The 16,899-nt window shown below is 36.0% G+C and overlaps 1 protein-coding gene across 3 annotated transcripts in view; it reads left to right on the forward strand.

Annotated features, from left to right (window-relative positions):
* Positions 1–16,899, forward strand: part of SLC9A3 (solute carrier family 9 member A3) — a 137,311-nt gene that overhangs the window by 79,090 nt on the left and 41,322 nt on the right. For all 3 annotated transcript variants that reach the window (XR_012484384.1, XM_074279201.1, XM_074279202.1), the window contains exons 4-7: positions 3,082–3,160; positions 10,324–10,501; positions 14,282–14,502; positions 16,656–16,858. Coding sequence is in view for 2 of the 3 variants with exons in the window: in XM_074279201.1 (XP_074135302.1) it covers positions 3,082–3,160; positions 10,324–10,501; positions 14,282–14,502; positions 16,656–16,858 (681 nt within the window). In the remaining variant the exon portion in view is untranslated. The remainder of the gene's footprint in view (positions 1–3,081; positions 3,161–10,323; positions 10,502–14,281; positions 14,503–16,655; positions 16,859–16,899) is intronic.

A 16,899-nucleotide genomic window follows, 5' to 3' on the forward strand; every position in this document is an offset into this window, starting at 1 on the left:
TTTTTAATCCTATGATTTTGTATTTAATATCTTTATTAAATAAAACAATTCTTATTTCATCCCAACAGCCTAACCAACAGAGTTTAGCAAGAATAAAATCTGTTTTTGAGGGTCATTTTATTTCCACTTTTATAATAATAGCATTTTATTTGCCAATTACATGCAAAGATTTTTAACATTCACCCTTGCAAAACCCCATTTTCCAAGTTTTTTTCCCCTCCCTTTCCCTTTCCCCATTCCCCTAGAAAGCAAGCAATACAATATAGGTTGATTATGGGCAATTCTTCTAAACATATTTCCATGTTTATCAGGCTGCACAAGAAATGTCAGATCAAAAAGGGGGGGGGGGAATGAGGAAAAAAAATGCAAGCAAACAACAACAAAAGGTGAAGATATACTATGTTGTGATCTACAGTCAGTCACCATAGTCCCCTTTCTGGGTGCAATTAGCTCTCTCCATCACAACTCTATTGAAATTAGCCTTAATCACCCCACAGTTTGAAAAGAACCACATCCATTAGAATTGATCATTGTATTATCTTTTTAATGTTGTGTACAGTATTCTCTTGGTTTTACTTGCTTCACTTGGTATCAGTTCATGTAAGTCTCTCCAGGTCTTTCTGATCATCCTGCTTTTCATTTATTTTGGAACAATAATATTCCATTATATTTATATACCAAAACTTTTTCAGCGATTCTCCCAACTGATGGACATCCTCTCACTTTCCAGTTCCTTACCACTACAAAAAGATCTACTACAAACATTTTTGCACATGTGGGTCTTTTCCCCTGTATTTTGATCTTTTTTTGGGATACAGGTCCAGTAGAGAGATATTGCTGGAACAAAGGGTATGAACAGTTTGATAGCTCTCTTTCAAATTGTTCTCCAGAATGGTTGGATCAGTTCATAACCCTACCAATTAATACATTTATTAGTATTCCAGCTTTTCCACATCTCCAACATTTATCATAATTTTTTCCTGTCATTTTAGTCAATCTGTGAGGTATAGTGGTACTTCAGAGTTATTGTGACTCATTTTCTTTTTTTCTTTTTTGTATTTCATTTTATTTTTACTATAGCTTTTTATTGACAGAACATATGCATGGGTAATTTTTCAACATTGTCCCTTGCAATCACTTCTGTTCCAACTTTTCCCTTCCTTCCCTCCACCCCCTCTCCTAGATGCCAGGCAGCCTCATACATGTTAAACATGTTAAGGTATATCTTAAATACATGTGTGCATATCTGTACAGCTCTCTTGCACAAGAAGAATTGGATTCAGAAGGTTTTACCTGGGAAGAAAAACAAAAATGCAAATCATCCACATTCATTTCCCAGTGTTCTTTCTCTGGGTATAGCTGGTTCTGTTCATCATTGATCATTTGGAATTGAATTGGATCTTCTCATTGCTGAAAATATCCACTTCCATAGAATTGATCCTCATATAGTATTGTTGTTGAAGTGTATAATGATTTCCTGGTTCTGCTCATTTCACTCAGCATCAGTTCATGTAGGTCTCTTCAAGCCTCTCTGTATTCATCTTGCTAGTCATTTCTTATAGAACAATAATATTCCATAACATTCATATATGACAATTTACTCAACCATTCTCCAGTTGATGAGCATCCATTCATTTTCCAGTTTCTAGCCACTTCAAAAAGGGCTGCCACAAACATTTTTGCACATATAGGTCCCTTTCCCTTCTTTAATATCTCTTTGGGATATAAGCCCAGTAATAACACTTTTTGAGTATAGTTCCAAATTACTCTCCAAAATGGTTGGATCCATTCATTGTGACTCATTTTCATCACACCTTTAGGTAACTTCCAGATATTCACATCAATTCTCTTTTTCTAGCACAAGATCACTAGATTCTGGGTCTAGAAGAATAAGGCACTTCATGTGGTACAATGGAAAAAGGGGTGCAAGTCAAAGGATTTAATGTCAAAGAATTTGGGTTCAAGTTGCTATTTCTCACTCTGGTACTCAATTTCTTCATCTGTAAAATGATAAGCTTGATGTAGATGACCTTAAAAAGGTCCCTTCTAAGCTCTAGATTTATGATCCTAAGTTGATGTTCATATCACATGACAGAAATGATTTGAAATCTAGTGGAGCTATTTACCAGATTGGAGAATATATGCCTTCTTGTATTCTCCTTTCCAATAGTCATAGGTCTGCTTAGAACTGATTCTCAACATGTGACAGTGTCATACTTGGCAGGTGGGGTAAAACCTAACATTTCTCTACTGCAGAGAATGAATGCCTAGACTGGGGGGGGGGAGGGCAAAATTAACCTGTAGGGAATGCTAAACTGTTCCATTTTATTACATCCCTAATGACACCCCCTTTTCTGGGTTATGAAAATAAAATGTTATACTGTTTTAGTATTTGTGAGATATTTTCTGGAAAAGGAGTAGAAACTAGCATCATATTAAAAGAACTCAGACACAGAAAACACAGCTGTCTATACAAGCTGTAGTGAGGAAAAGCAATTATGTAGGATCAAGTTTCTTAGCTTTTTATCTCAATGTCTTGATAGGATAATGTTTAAACATCAACACCCACATAGACTACAGGGGGTGAGGATCCCACAAGCCAGGAGTCAAAACAACACTAAAGTCACTTTTTAAAAATATGTGCATTTGATAATCATGATTTATTGAATTATGTGTTTTGTCACATTATTATAATAAGGAAATGTGCCAGATGTGCCTCCTAACAGGTGATCTTACAGAAAGCCATGGTGTGTATATGCACACAATTCTGAATTTCACTATTTATTTGAAAAGATAAGTTCAGAATGTTCTTTCCTCCTCCCATTGAATAGACAATGTATTGCATTTCATCTTTCTGTCTTATTTTTGGCTTTTTTAATGTTGATTATTATTATTCCATGATGATTTTTCCTTCCAACAGTTTTGTTTCCAAACTAGACTGGTTCCTTTCCCTTCCTCCTCCCCATCTCTGCCACAGTCCTATATTCCACAATCTGTTAAATCAGAACTTATTAGTAGGAGGAATCATTTGATGTCCAAAATAGGATGAATTCTTATTTGATTGATTTTCTCTCCTTTTAGGTCCTGTACAATGTTTTTGATTCTTTTGTGTCACTGGGTGCTGACAAAGTGACAGGAGTGGACTGTGTGAAAGGCATAGGTATGTAAATAGTGATATTTTCAAACTTTCTTCAAAACCATCTCATTAAGGACTTAATATAGCAAAATATAGTGTCATTGATTCAGCAGTTTTGTCAAAAACAATATTTTGAATGATTGTCTACATAGCAACAATAATACTCTCCAGGAGCAAGTGATTATTTCTTTGGGTGGATTCATTTAAATGTTAAACAATAGGAATCTATAGTTTTGGCTCTCTAGATCCTATAAACTGTGGAATCAAGGGTCAACTGATTATGCTGAACACTTAGCATAAACAGCAGATCTACCAAACTCTTTTGTAAAGAATTTCCATTTAAGGTTTGGATTTGCTTGTTCCAAAATCATCATCATGTTCCCCCAAACCTTCTTCTGTTCCTCCTATTTCTATAAGTTGTACCACTCTCTTCCCTAAAGAGGTGTCTCTGATTACCTAAACCTCTAGTACTCCTCAAATTCAGTCAATTGGCAAGCCTTGGCTGTCTGTCCCTTTCCATTACCATAGCTATATGGTCTCTATACCTTAGCACATGATTCTGCCACACTCATATTTAGAAATCATTAATAGTTGCTCATCTCCTACATTATCAACAACAAGAAATATATCAATAACCTGTTGTGCCGGGCAACTATAATAAAAAAATGAGAAAGGAGAATCTGGAAGGAGTCCATTTAGGAAGAAATTTCTGCAATCTAGATGAGATGTGATGAGGGCTTGAATTAGCTTGGTTGTAGTCTAAGTAGAGGAAAGAGGACAAGTACAAGAGATTTTGAATATAATGCATTTAAGATGCCTATAGGATTGCATTTCTGTAAGTAAATGTAGGTCAGATTTCAGTGAACATGAGGGGTGGAAGTAAAGAGTAGAAAGAGGTCACGCCAATTGCTTGAAGAAAAGAGAAGACTTGAAAGATTTCTTGCTGAAAGAAATAGAAGCTCATCAGGAAGAAGTAGAATTGTTGTGCAGCAGTGAGGAACCAGTTGAAACTGGGGTGAGTAGAATAACTGGAGATTGTGTTGAATACAGGGAATAGTTTTAGGTACTGGGAGAGATGTGAGGACAGAGATTACAATGAATTTCAGAATTATTGTGGTGGCTTATCATTTGTGGTTGATGACAAGATCAAGGGTATAACCATCCCCATATATAAAATGTGAGATAATAGTATATAGCTCTTTATATATTAGTTATTTAGTGTATAAATAGTGGGACTATTTCATCTCTTAAACTTGTGCCTAACACAGTGCAATAGGCATAAACAAGTACCTAATAAATGCTTATTGAATTAAGTGACTGACTGATTCAGGAATTCCTCTCTCTTAACCCTACCAATTGAAAACCTGGCTTTGAGTTCCAAGTTTGATTCTAGTCACTTAACCTTTAGGGGCCTTGTTTTCCTTATCTGTAAGATAAAAAGTATTGAACTAGATTATTTCTTGAAGCCCTTTTCAGAGCTAAAGCCTATGAAATCCAAAAATTCTTTCTGTGTTTATTTAGACATAGTGAAATGGTCTGTTGAAATAATTCAGATCTAAAATGCTTCTTTTTCCTCAGTAGCAGGTATATAGGCTTAATTTGGGGGTTCATGACATTTCATAATACTCATACACCTCACTTTTTCTCCATTGACATACACTCTCTAGGGCTGATGGTCAGTTGCTGTGGCGACCGCGTTAGGACGCTGTGTACCTTAGAATCAGCCAGAGTCAGGATAAGTAAAAGTCTTTATTCTTGGTCTTTAGTGGTAGAAATGAAGAGAGAGTGGACGCGTAGGATCTCTGCGACCTCACTGCAGAAGAAACCCTAGCTAGTCTCACTCACTGCACCCCCTAATCCCTCCCACAATTCTCTCTATATACACCAAACAATTGGGCCAGCACAGGATAGTGGGAAGGGCCATTTTCCAAGCATATTCCTATAGAGCAGTTAGTACCTGGGCCTAGTTTCTCCATTTAGAAAAGGAAAGGATTCAGTGGCCCTCAAACTTTTTTAAATAGGGGCCCAGTTCACTGTCCCTCAGACTGTTGGAGGGCTGGACTATAGTAAAAACAAAAACTATGAACAAATTCCTATGCACGCTGCATATATCTTATTTTGAAGTGAAGAAACAAAACGGGAACAAATTCAATATTTAAAATGAAGTAAAGTTAAATCAACAAACTTAACCAGTATTTCAATGGGAACTATGGGCTTGCTTTTGGCTAATGAGATGGTCAATGTCTGGTTCCATATTTGTCACTGCTAGTCGTAACAAGTGATGCAAATGTGCATCTGTTAGTCTTGATCTGGTTGGAGATTTCAAATGTTTCATTCTAGAAAAAGTCTGTTCACAGACATAAGTGCTGCCAAAGATGGTTGCCATTTTGAGTTCATGGTTCCTGAGTTGAGGATATGTCTCAGAGGGGAGAGATGCATAGAAATTATGAAGGCTGCTTGACTTGAATGCGTCTTTCAGAGTCACAATTCTGCAGTTCAGCCAGTTTCATTTGGTAAATTGTATCCACATTTTCAATGTCAATAGAAAATGGGTTACGGAAAAGCTTTATGTCCTGTTCATGGAGATGAAGCTCTTTAAATCTAAATTGGAACTCCTTTTGCAATTTTTCCAATGAATTCACACATGTTTTGTTTGGGAATGAAATCAGCAGTTTTTCTGTTAACAGATTTTGAGTTGTGGGGAGATGGCAGAAGTTTTCCTCCTTCACTTGTTTGATGAGGAGGCCTAATTTTACATCAAATGCTTTGACACGTGATTGAATATCACAGATGGGCTTTCCCTTTCCTTGAAGTTGCATATTGAAATTGTTGAGTAGCTCTGTTACATCTGTAAGAAAGGCAAGGTGGCATTTCCATTCTGCATCATTGAGCTCTGGTACTTCTTTGTTTTTTGAAAGCAGAAAAGTTGTAATCTGTGTAAGTAAGTCATAGAAACGTTTCAAAACTCTCCCTCGATTCAGTCAACAGATTTCTGTGTGATATAGAACATCTTCATACTCAACATTTAGCTCAGACAGAAATTCCTGAAATTGTGATTTATTGCATTATCTCTAATGAAGTTAACACAAGATACCACAGTTTTCATAACAGAGTCCCACTTCAGTGATGTGCTCTTCTAAGACTTCAAAATAATCATTTGTCTCACGAATAAGAATTAGAAGTTGTGCAGAATCACAAACATAATTGCTTTCGTGGAGTGCCAAGGAAAAATATGAAATTTTTTTTGTGGAGTTTTGCAAATGCTGATGCAGATTGTCTCCCATTTCTTCAATCCTCCGTGTAATTGTAAATTCTGAAAGACTCATTGAGCTAAATAAATTGGCCTTCTCTGGACACATCTCTTTGGCAACAGAAAGAAGGTATTCTTTAACAAATTCTCCCTCCACGAATGGTCTGCCAGTGCGTGCTATTAGCTTGGCAACTTGAAAACTTGTTCACAAGTTGCTGGGAACTCGCCTCACACTCTGTCTCTGCAGCCTCAGTCCAGAGCTGGAAGTGTGCATTGCTAATGCGAATTTAGGTCGAATGTCACTTCTGGCCTGATTTTGCCATAACCCAGCTGGCCGCATAAAAGTCCTCAGCGGGCTGTATCTGGCCTGCTGGCCATAGTTTCAGAACCCCTGCTATAGAGTATTGTCCAATCGGTAATTAGCCTCAAGTACTCAATTGCTCGACCCCAATGCATTGACTCAAGAATTTCAGCCCTTAACAAGTTCTTAGTTTCTCCACCTTAAATGTCAGTGTAGTTATTCTCAGACTAAAAACCTTAGCATATCTTGTATACAAGAATAGGAAAGAGTTTGAAGACACATATATTCAATTAAAAACATCATTTCTTTTTTTATTACAATCTATGCTCTAGACCTTCAACCTAGTACAGAGTAGAACTTAGTAGATACTTAATAAATGTTTGTTGAAATCAGATTGAATCAGGTTACCTAATATGACACTGCCTTTCTTTGGATGTGTTGTAGCTCTGGACTCTACAGCAATAATTGTTATATAACAACTGGAATAATACCAGATGAAATCCTATTTACAAATAAAGTTTGCTGAGATGCATGCTTAGATATATTTATAACTTAAATTATTTAAATTTAAAGAAATGACATATAGTGCTATGAGGGATCTCAATCATCTAGTATAATCATTTCATTTATTTGTGAGAAAAATGAAGTGAAGAGAGGTTGACATAGGACTCCAACTAGGTCTTCTGACACTTCTCTCTGCTACATCTCTTATTACAATTCTTCCTGGTCTGCTGCTTTCAGTATCTAAATTACTGCTGCAGGGTGTTAAATGGACCTTCAGTACTCTTGAGTGCAGTTTAACTAGATTAAGTTGTGGTTGAGAAATATTTAAAACATAAAAACATAAAACATAAATAATGTTAACATATGGTTTTTCTAAATTATTATGCTGCACTCAACATTTTTAGTTTAGTGGCCATTTATGTTTGAGTTTGATACTACTAGTTTAGAGCTAGTATGATGAACTGAGAAACAAGGATATTTTAGGGGGAATCAGAACAACAAACCCAAACTGAGCAGGGAATTGGAATAGAGAAGTAGTCTCGGAGCAAGGTACTGAACTCTTTAAAAACAAAGAGGAATTGATCTGGAGCTATTAAAACATATATGTTATTATATATATATATATATATATATATATATATATATATATATATATATATATATATATATATATATATATATATATATATATATATATATATATATAACACGATATATGTTATTGTAATAACCACCAGGATGTGAATAAGGTGATATATGTGGTTGAAGGAGAGGTTGCTGAGTGTAAAAGTGTTAGTGGAAAAGACCTAGAAGGAACTGTGAGGTCATGAAGCAACCTGGCTGCTTCTCCTAACACTGTGTTAAGGATAGGAGAGAAGGTGCAATAAGTATAGGAGTACCAGAGATGTAGTGTTCACAATGGAAAGAACTACAAAACAAGGTAGGGAAGAATAGGGCCCACTATAGATGAATACTTCTATACTGGTTAAGTATAGAGGGCTGACATGTAGATTAATTTACTCACCCTCTAATCAATAACCAGGATAGTTCTTTCCCAAATGCCATCCTGAAATTAGGTTGTTTTCCTTGTCTAGTGGAGTTGACAAGTGGGTCACTAGAGGTTCAGAACAATATTATCTTCATGGTAAGACGTGAGTGAAAGCAGACAAGTGACTGTCCCAGGGAATGGATGGATGGGATAATATACACTTTTGCCTGACATTTCCTATACTTTCACAATGTTGACTCATATTACTTTATAGGCTTTTCTTCTACTATTTCATTTATGCATCCAACACTTTACACCAACTGAACCACATATAATTACTTGAATATGGCCTATTTTTTCCCATCTTTTCACCTTTATTCACATTAACCTTTGTATCCATAATACACATCTTCTTCCTATTGAAACAATACCAAGTTTTCTAGGTCCATCACAATTTCTATCTTCTTCATGAAGATTCTCTTGCCTCCCAATCTGATGGGCACTTTCACTTTTTATAATCAATTCAATTCAATATACATTTAGTAAGCATCTCTGCTGTGTGCCAGGTACTGGGGATACAAAGATGGGAGAAAAAAAAAAAACAGTCAATATCCTCAAGAATTTAGGTCCTTTTGGAGGGATACAACATGGACACAGATAATAACCACAAAGCCAATGCAGTGATTTCAAGAGGCAGAGGGCTACAACTGAATTGACCTTAGCTGAGCTTTGAATAAAGTGAATGGGGGAAAAACCCTGAACAGATCCTTTTTTTTTTTTTTTTTTTTTTTCATTAAAGTGGGTGTCTGAGGAGTTCTACTGAGAGAGAGGGATGATTTAGAAAGTTTGTAGAGTGAAAAAAAAATTTTGGAACAGCCTACAGAAAGAGTAAAATCATCAATTAGAGAAAAATACAGGAAATCCTAGAAACACTGAAGGCCCATCAGGTAACAATTAGGTTATATAAATTTTTACAGCAGTGTTCTGAAGTATTTGAGTACAAGCAGAGAAGCTAGTTGAGGTGATTGCATTATTTGACTGGGATTCAATCTCAAGAGACTTGATGGAGAGCAGTGTCAATCTATAATATCTCAGAGCAGTTCAGTTATCTGAGTGAATGAATTCCTAGTGTTTAGATCTCCAAGAGCCCAAATGGACACCTCCCCTATCCTTATACATTGTGGCATTTAGTTCCTTTCTGCGACAAAGTGATATTATATTTCATGCTCCTCTGACTCGGGACCTTTAGTGGCTTCATAGCATGGGAGTACCAACAATGATTTATTAATTATTGTATGCCTAATAATTCACAATAAAGTGGATAGAACACTGGGCTTGGAGCCAAAAAAACTTATCTTTGATACTCACCATATAACAACCTCTACCCCCACCCTCCACAATCCTGATTTGTATTTACTTTGTATCTTTTTAATTTACTTATCTGCTAACATGTTCTCTTTCCCGAGTACATTTTAAGTGCAGAAACTGCTTTTTAAAAAATCTATATCTTCAGTATCCAATGCACAGTCTGGAACTTAGTATGTGTTTAATCAATGCTTATTGAAATTGAATTGAATCTGGTTGACTATATTCATAAAACTATGTTGGCCCAACACATTGAGAGCCCAACCTTATTCTTACGAGGAACCCACACCTAAAATGATCAAGAGGAATTATTTCTCTATCTAGTATTTAGAATATAATCATGTTCTGTTCTTTCTTAAAATGGTTGGCCATAATGTCAGGTCATTTAAGGAGAAAATCTGAAATTTCCTTACTTGTCCTTTTGTCTGTGATGGGGGAGGGGCAATGTTTTTTTGAGGAACAAGCAAAGTCTCTAGAATGGATATGAAAACTATCCCCCTCCTCCCCCTTCCTCCCCTGGAAAATAGTAGCTAGAGCTTTAGCTACTCATGTATGAGATAAAGCACTGAGAAGAAGAGAATGTAGTCTCTTGTTTCCTAGAGATTGTTGATTCCTCAGTAGGATGGGGTTACTGAGCAACGAATGATGAAAAAATGATCACAGGAGACAGGCCACATCCAGTGCTGTCACCCACGACACTGGGGCCTGGGATGCCTGGAACAATGAGCCCATTCATTTTGTATTAAAGTCAGCCTTGTTGGTTCTTGTCTCTCTTGTAGTGTCTTTCTTCGTGGTGAGCTTGGGAGGCACACTCATTGGAATTATCTTCGCCTTTCTTCTCTCTCTGGTGACTCGGTTCACCAAACACGTCCGGATCATTGAGCCAGGATTTGTGTTCATCATCTCCTACCTGTCCTACCTCACCTCTGAGATGCTTTCCCTCTCAGCCATTCTTGCGTAAGTATCCCTTCTTTAAGTGGGCAATGGCAACTGCAAGAAAGCAATAGGACCACAAATCTTATTTGAAAATGAATACAGAAGAGGCCAGTGATGGGTGTTTTGGCCTTTGTTATGGTTGGATTATTAATACTCACTGTTGTAAGTACAGTTTGTTCCAGAATTAAAACCCTTTGGGAAACCCATGACATCAAATGGTATGCAGATGACATTCACGAAATAAAAAATGAAACATTGTTCTCCTTTTCTATGCATATATGATCACATTGCTCAAGAGAACACAAAATAATCAGCCTTCTCCACAGACATAAAGTGATCTTTGGGTAAAATTTGGTCCAAGACTACATGTTGTAAGCCACATCTGCTAGGTCATAAAATTTTTTTTTTTTTCTTTTTCTGAGGCTGGGGTTAAGTGACTTGCCAGGGTCACACAGGTAGGAAGTGTTAAGTGTCTGAGACCACATTTGAACTCAGGTCCTCCTGAAGTCAGGGCTGGTGCTCTATCTACTGCACCACCTAGCTGCCCCATAAAAAAATCAAAGGGAAAGGAAAGAGGGAACAATGGTTCCTCCCTCTGGACTGCCACAAATAAAATCAAATGGATGATGAAGCCACTGTCTTGTTAATGAGAATAGAAACCCAGCCATTAGGGAAAAGTAGGTATTTGTAGGTCTGTTCCCTGTCTTAAAGAATCCTCAGTTTTCCTTCACTTGATTAGATACTACCTTAAAGGATTTTTAAAATTCACTATAGAGACCAGTATTACTAATTTAATTCATTTTGTGTTTTTAATTTGAAGGACAAATAAGTGATCAACTATTTTTGTTCCCTATAACTAACTTTAACAGAAAGGCAGGTAGATGGCATAGTGAATAGATAGAACACTGTGCTTGGACTCAGACTCATCTTCATGAGTTCAAGTACAGCCTGAAACAGCACTGGGACCTGGGGCAATTCTGTTTAACTCAGTTTCCTCATTTGTAAAATTAGCTGGAGAAAGAAATAGCGAAGCAACCACTCCAGTATCTGAAAGATAATGAAAGAAGTGGGGTCATGAAATGTAGAGGGCTAGAACTGAGCAGATGCAAGGTAACCTGGCACTTGAGGCTAATTACCAATTGGACAATTCTCTATTAACATGTTTGGAGGATGACCCTACTCAACTATTCTGTGCTGGCAGCATCGGTGGGTGTGGACAAAGGAGGGGAAGTGAGACTATGGAGTAGGAGGAGGAGATTGATTTATTCTCTGGGCGGAAGAGAAAGAGGAAGGAGGTGTGGAGATTGTTATATTTAATCCTCTGACCATGACTGCAAAAGAACAAGAATAAAGATTTTTGCTTATCCTGACTCCTGCTGATTCTAAGAGATCCGGGGTCTCAACAATGAAATATCCTACAAGATTGAAAAATGATTAAATAAATAACCACAATATCTTAATGATATAGTTCAAGTAATTGTTCCTGACACTTAGCTAGATTTCCATCCTTCCCCTCTCTAAGTGATTTGTTTTATCTTATTTCACAGCATTTTATATTTTTATTTGTTTTTTTTTTTAATATTCTTATTTGGATTACATTTATCTCTATGCATTTCTTGTTTTCTCTAGTAAGTTTTAAGCAACTGTGGGACTATCTCATCTCTAAAATTTGTCCCTAACACAATGCCATAGGCATAAACAAGTGCCTAATAAATACTTATTGAATTAATTGACTGATTCAGGAATTCCTCTCTCTTAACCCTACAAATTGAAAACCTGGCTTTGAGTTCTAAATTTGATTTTAATCACTTAACCCTTAAGGGCCTTGTTTTCCTTATCTATAAAATAAAAGTATTGAACTAGATTATTTCTTAAGGCCTTTTTCAGATCTAAAGCCTATGAAATCCAAGAGTTCTTTCTGTGTTTATTTAGACATAGTGAAATGGTCTGTTGAAATAATACAGACCTAAAATGCTTTTTTCCCCTCAGTAACGGGTATATAGGGTCTAATTTGGGGGTTCATGACATTACTTAATACTCTTACACCTCACTTTTTCTACATTGACATACACTCTCTAGGGCTGGTGATCAGTTGTTAGTTTCTCCACCTTAAAAGATCAGTGTAGTTATTCTCAGACTAAAAACCTTAGCATATCTTGTATACAAGAATAGGAAAGAGTTTGAAGACACATATATTCAATTAAAAACATCATTTCTTTTTTTATTACAAACTATGCTCTGCCTTCAACCTAGTACAGAGTAGAATTAAGTAGATACTTAATAAATGTTTGTTGAAATCAGATTGAATCAGGTTACCTAATATGACACTGCCTTTCTTTGGATGTATTGTAGCTCTGGACTCTACAGCAATAATTGTTACATAACAACTGGAATAATACCAGATGAAATCCTATTTACAAATAAAGTTGCTGAGATGCATGCTTAGATATATTTATAATTTAAATTATTTAAATTTAAAGAAATAACATATAGTGCTATGAGGGATCTCAATCATCTAGTATAATCATTTCATTTATTTGTGAGAAAAATGAAGTGAAGAGAGGTTGATATAGGGCAAAGCTAGTACTCCAATCTAGGTCTTCTGACACAACTCTCTGCTACATCTCTTAATACAATTCTTCCTGGTCTACTACTTTCAGTATCTAAATTAAGTATATAAATGATTACTTATTGGACATTCATCATGTGTTCAGCATAAAGCAAGATTCTCTAGGGGAGAGAGGAAAACAAAAAACTATAAGATAAAAAAAACCTTCCCCAGAAGTAAATCTATAAGTAAGAAAACACACAAGGGTTAAATTCTATAATATAAACCTTTAGTTTAGTAGAAATTCAGAAGAGGGAGAACTTTGAGAACTGGATTAGTTAGGGAAGGTATCACAGAGAAACTAAAACTTGACCTAGGGAATAAAAGGACAAGTCGCTAAGGGTTAGAGACAGAGGTAAAGCCATGAACAAGGGTACACAGGTAGCAATGATCATGGTATATTGATGGAACAGTGAAGATTCTGGCCTAATTTACTGAAACCTATATGCTGGAGTCATGGACCTTATAGTCTTGTTTAAAAAAAAATGGCATTGATAATTTGGTTCAATTGTTTTTCAGTTCCCAGAGACTGAATTTGGGTCCCCTATTTGGGGTTTTCTTGGCAAAGATACTGAAATGGTTTACAATTTCCTTCTTCAGCTCATTTTACAAATGATGAAACTGAAGCAAACAGAGTAAAGAAACTTATTCAAGGTCACATAGATAGGAAGTGTCTCAGGCTAGATTTGAACTCAGGAAGATGAGTCTTCCTGATTCTGAGTATGGGGCTCTACCCACTTGGCTGTCTAGAATTGCTAGTAAGAATTTTTGATCATAAAACAGGGTGGCACTTTTAATCTGAGGGGGAGCTAGCTAATACAGTGAATAAAAGCAAGTCCAAATCTGGCCTCAATGGCTAATTAGCTGTGTGACTCTGGCAAATCACTTCATTCTAATTGACTCAATTTCTTTGTCTGTAAAATGAAATGGAAAAGGAAAAAACAAACCATTCCAGTATCTCTGCCAAGAAAACGGAGGGATCATAAAGAGTCAGATGTGACCAAACAGCAACAACTTTTTATCCAGCCCCCCCTTTATTTATTCTTATTATCCTTCTGGGTTTTTTTTTGTTTTTTTTTTTTTAGTAGATCATGCTATTAACAAAGTTTCATTAATTCTATTAAAACCATCTAAATAATATAATATTTCACAGAGGAGGTCACTTAACTGAGTAATTGTAACTTTCTTTCCAGGATTACTTTCTGTGGCATATGCTGTCAAAAATATGTGAAAGCTAATATTTCTGAGCAGTCAGCTACCACAGTGAGATATACCATGAAGATGTTGGCAAGTGGAGCTGAAACAATCATCTTCATGTTCCTGGGAATTTCTGCTGTAGATCCTTCCATTTGGACTTGGAACACAGCATTCATACTCCTGACATTAGTCTTTATTTCTGTCTACAGAGCCATTGGTAAGAAAAACCCATCTACCTCACTTAATTCTACGCATTATCACATAATCCCAAGGTATCATAGCATCAAATCTGAGGTGACCAAGCCAGGTATCCTTCAGAGCATGTTGTCAGTGAAAAGGTTCCTAAAACAGAAGGAATTCTGGAAACATTTATTATACTTTGCAATAAATCTTTGTCTCATAAGTTGAGAAACCACTTAGTTGAATAATACAAAGGTTTTTCTTAAGAAATAAAACTGTTATAGACACTGAGACTAATGATTCTTTCCAAGTAGCTCACTGTCCCAGTTACATACCAAGATATGGTAAGAGCATTATGACTATATAGTGGATTAAGAATGGCAACAGATGTATTCCTGGACTTTTAGGTCAAGGAGAAAAGATGAAGCAGAGCTGGGACTAAGGATGACCAAAGGAAGTAATCACCTAGAAAACAACAAAGAGGGAGGAGGAAAAAGGATGCAATAACAGGGCATATTTTAGTTTTACTATTTACAACAGAATTTTCATAGCACAAAATCTTCATGCCACATAGATTTTTATTTCAGAGATAATATTGTTACTTTTTCAGAGTGGTGATTCAATGCCACTGATTAGTAGTAATACATAAGGAAACATTTTAAATTGTGAGTAGGGGCACAATTTATAACCTTTGCTCAGAAATCACAAATGTCTTCTGATTGTATTAGAGGGAAATAGTGAATGGGATAAATCTTGTGATCATTTGGTTTGAGATTTACTTATTTTGAACTCTGCCACTCCAAAATTATAATCTAATTAATTCAAAAGAAGTGAATGGGACATGAGGAAGGGAATTTGGGGAGAATAATTCTGAAATGCTTTACAAGCTATTTTTCAATAAAGAAGTTCTTACCTTTTCATCATAAAGGAAATCCATCCTGATGTTCTCATTCCATAAGTGACTATTAGTGAAATTGGAGGCCATTACACAACTTCTATACCTTCAGAGTGACTTGTAGAGACTAAAAATTTCTCATTGGTTCCCCAAGTATTATAAGGTAGGTAAGGAGGGAGTAGTAATAAGGAGATTTGAATCCTAGTCTTTTTGTTCACGAAATTGGCACTGCCACAATTAAGTTTTCACATAGGAACAAACTTCCTTCTCATTTCTGGCAGTCATGTTGGGAATAAAAAGTTAGAACTTTCAGTGAGAACATGCAGTCAAGAAATGAGCAATTCCAGTTTCTTTCTGCTACCCTTACACGACAGCATTCAATTTTTCAATCGAAAACAATGCAGTAAGCTAATGTTAAGCTTCAGTTTAAGTTTGAGATATACAATTAAGTAAGGTCATACACAGTTACAGCTCATATTCACCCATCCAAGAAAGAAATCATTTCCAGTGACTGATGAGAAACAAAGAATTAGATTCCACACCGTCACACACATTGGAAATGTCATGCATTACCAAGTAGTGAGAGTTTTAAATTGAGATGTCAAACCTCTATTCATATTTTGAAATAAGTTATTATATTTAGAGCTTGTAGAATATCTCTCTATGTCTCATTAAGAAAGAGACTAATGTTATTAAGCATTACTTCAGACTTACATGTAAACACTGGATATTTTTGGTTTGGAAAGGCTGTGAGAGGTGTTCTCAAGATGTACCTGTAGTAAAAGACATATAATAGGAAGAATAGTGTTGGATAAGAAGTTTAAAAACTGTCTCTGATTGCCTATTAATAGTATTTCTTATTTTGTAAAATAATCATGAAACTATTACCTCATCCTCCACTTTTCCAGAGAATTGAATTACCATACTGGATGGAGGCAAATCCTCACCCTTTGTCTACCTGCTAGGCATCTGAATATTAATTTAGGGAAGTAAGATCCTCCCCATGCTGTTTCCTGAAGGTTTCTAAGCCTGTTCCTACTAGATAAACTGACAGAAATATTAGTGATAAAAATAGCTAAAATAGTACAATAGCAAAAAATAGTACGTTCTTTCCCCAGAGCTTACTTCAAGAGGAGAGGATGGGGATGGGAGGTCTGAAGTAATAAAATAAAATTGAATAACAGGTCTGACAAAATTTAATAAAAACTTTTCAGCAAGTTTTATTTCAGAAGAGAGATAATAAACAGATGTCTGTGTGTATGTGTTGAAATCACAATGTATATTGTTTTTTCCAGGTGTGGTTTTACAAACATGGCTTCTGAATAAGTATCGGATGGTCCAGCTGGAGATAATAGACCAAGTAGTCATGTCATATGGAGGTCTCCGGGGGGCCGTTGCTTATGCTCTGGTCGTTCTTTTGGATGAAAAGAAAGTGAAGGCAAAAAATCTCTTTGTGAGCACCACCATCATTGTGGTGTTCTTTACTGTCATCTTCCAGGTAATTCAGTAGCTGGGTTTTATGTGCTTAGACAAAGGGAC

Source organism: Sminthopsis crassicaudata, chromosome 1 (genome assembly GCF_048593235.1).
Source record: "Sminthopsis crassicaudata isolate SCR6 chromosome 1, ASM4859323v1, whole genome shotgun sequence".
NCBI classification, from domain to species: Eukaryota; Metazoa; Chordata; class Mammalia; order Dasyuromorphia; family Dasyuridae; genus Sminthopsis; species Sminthopsis crassicaudata.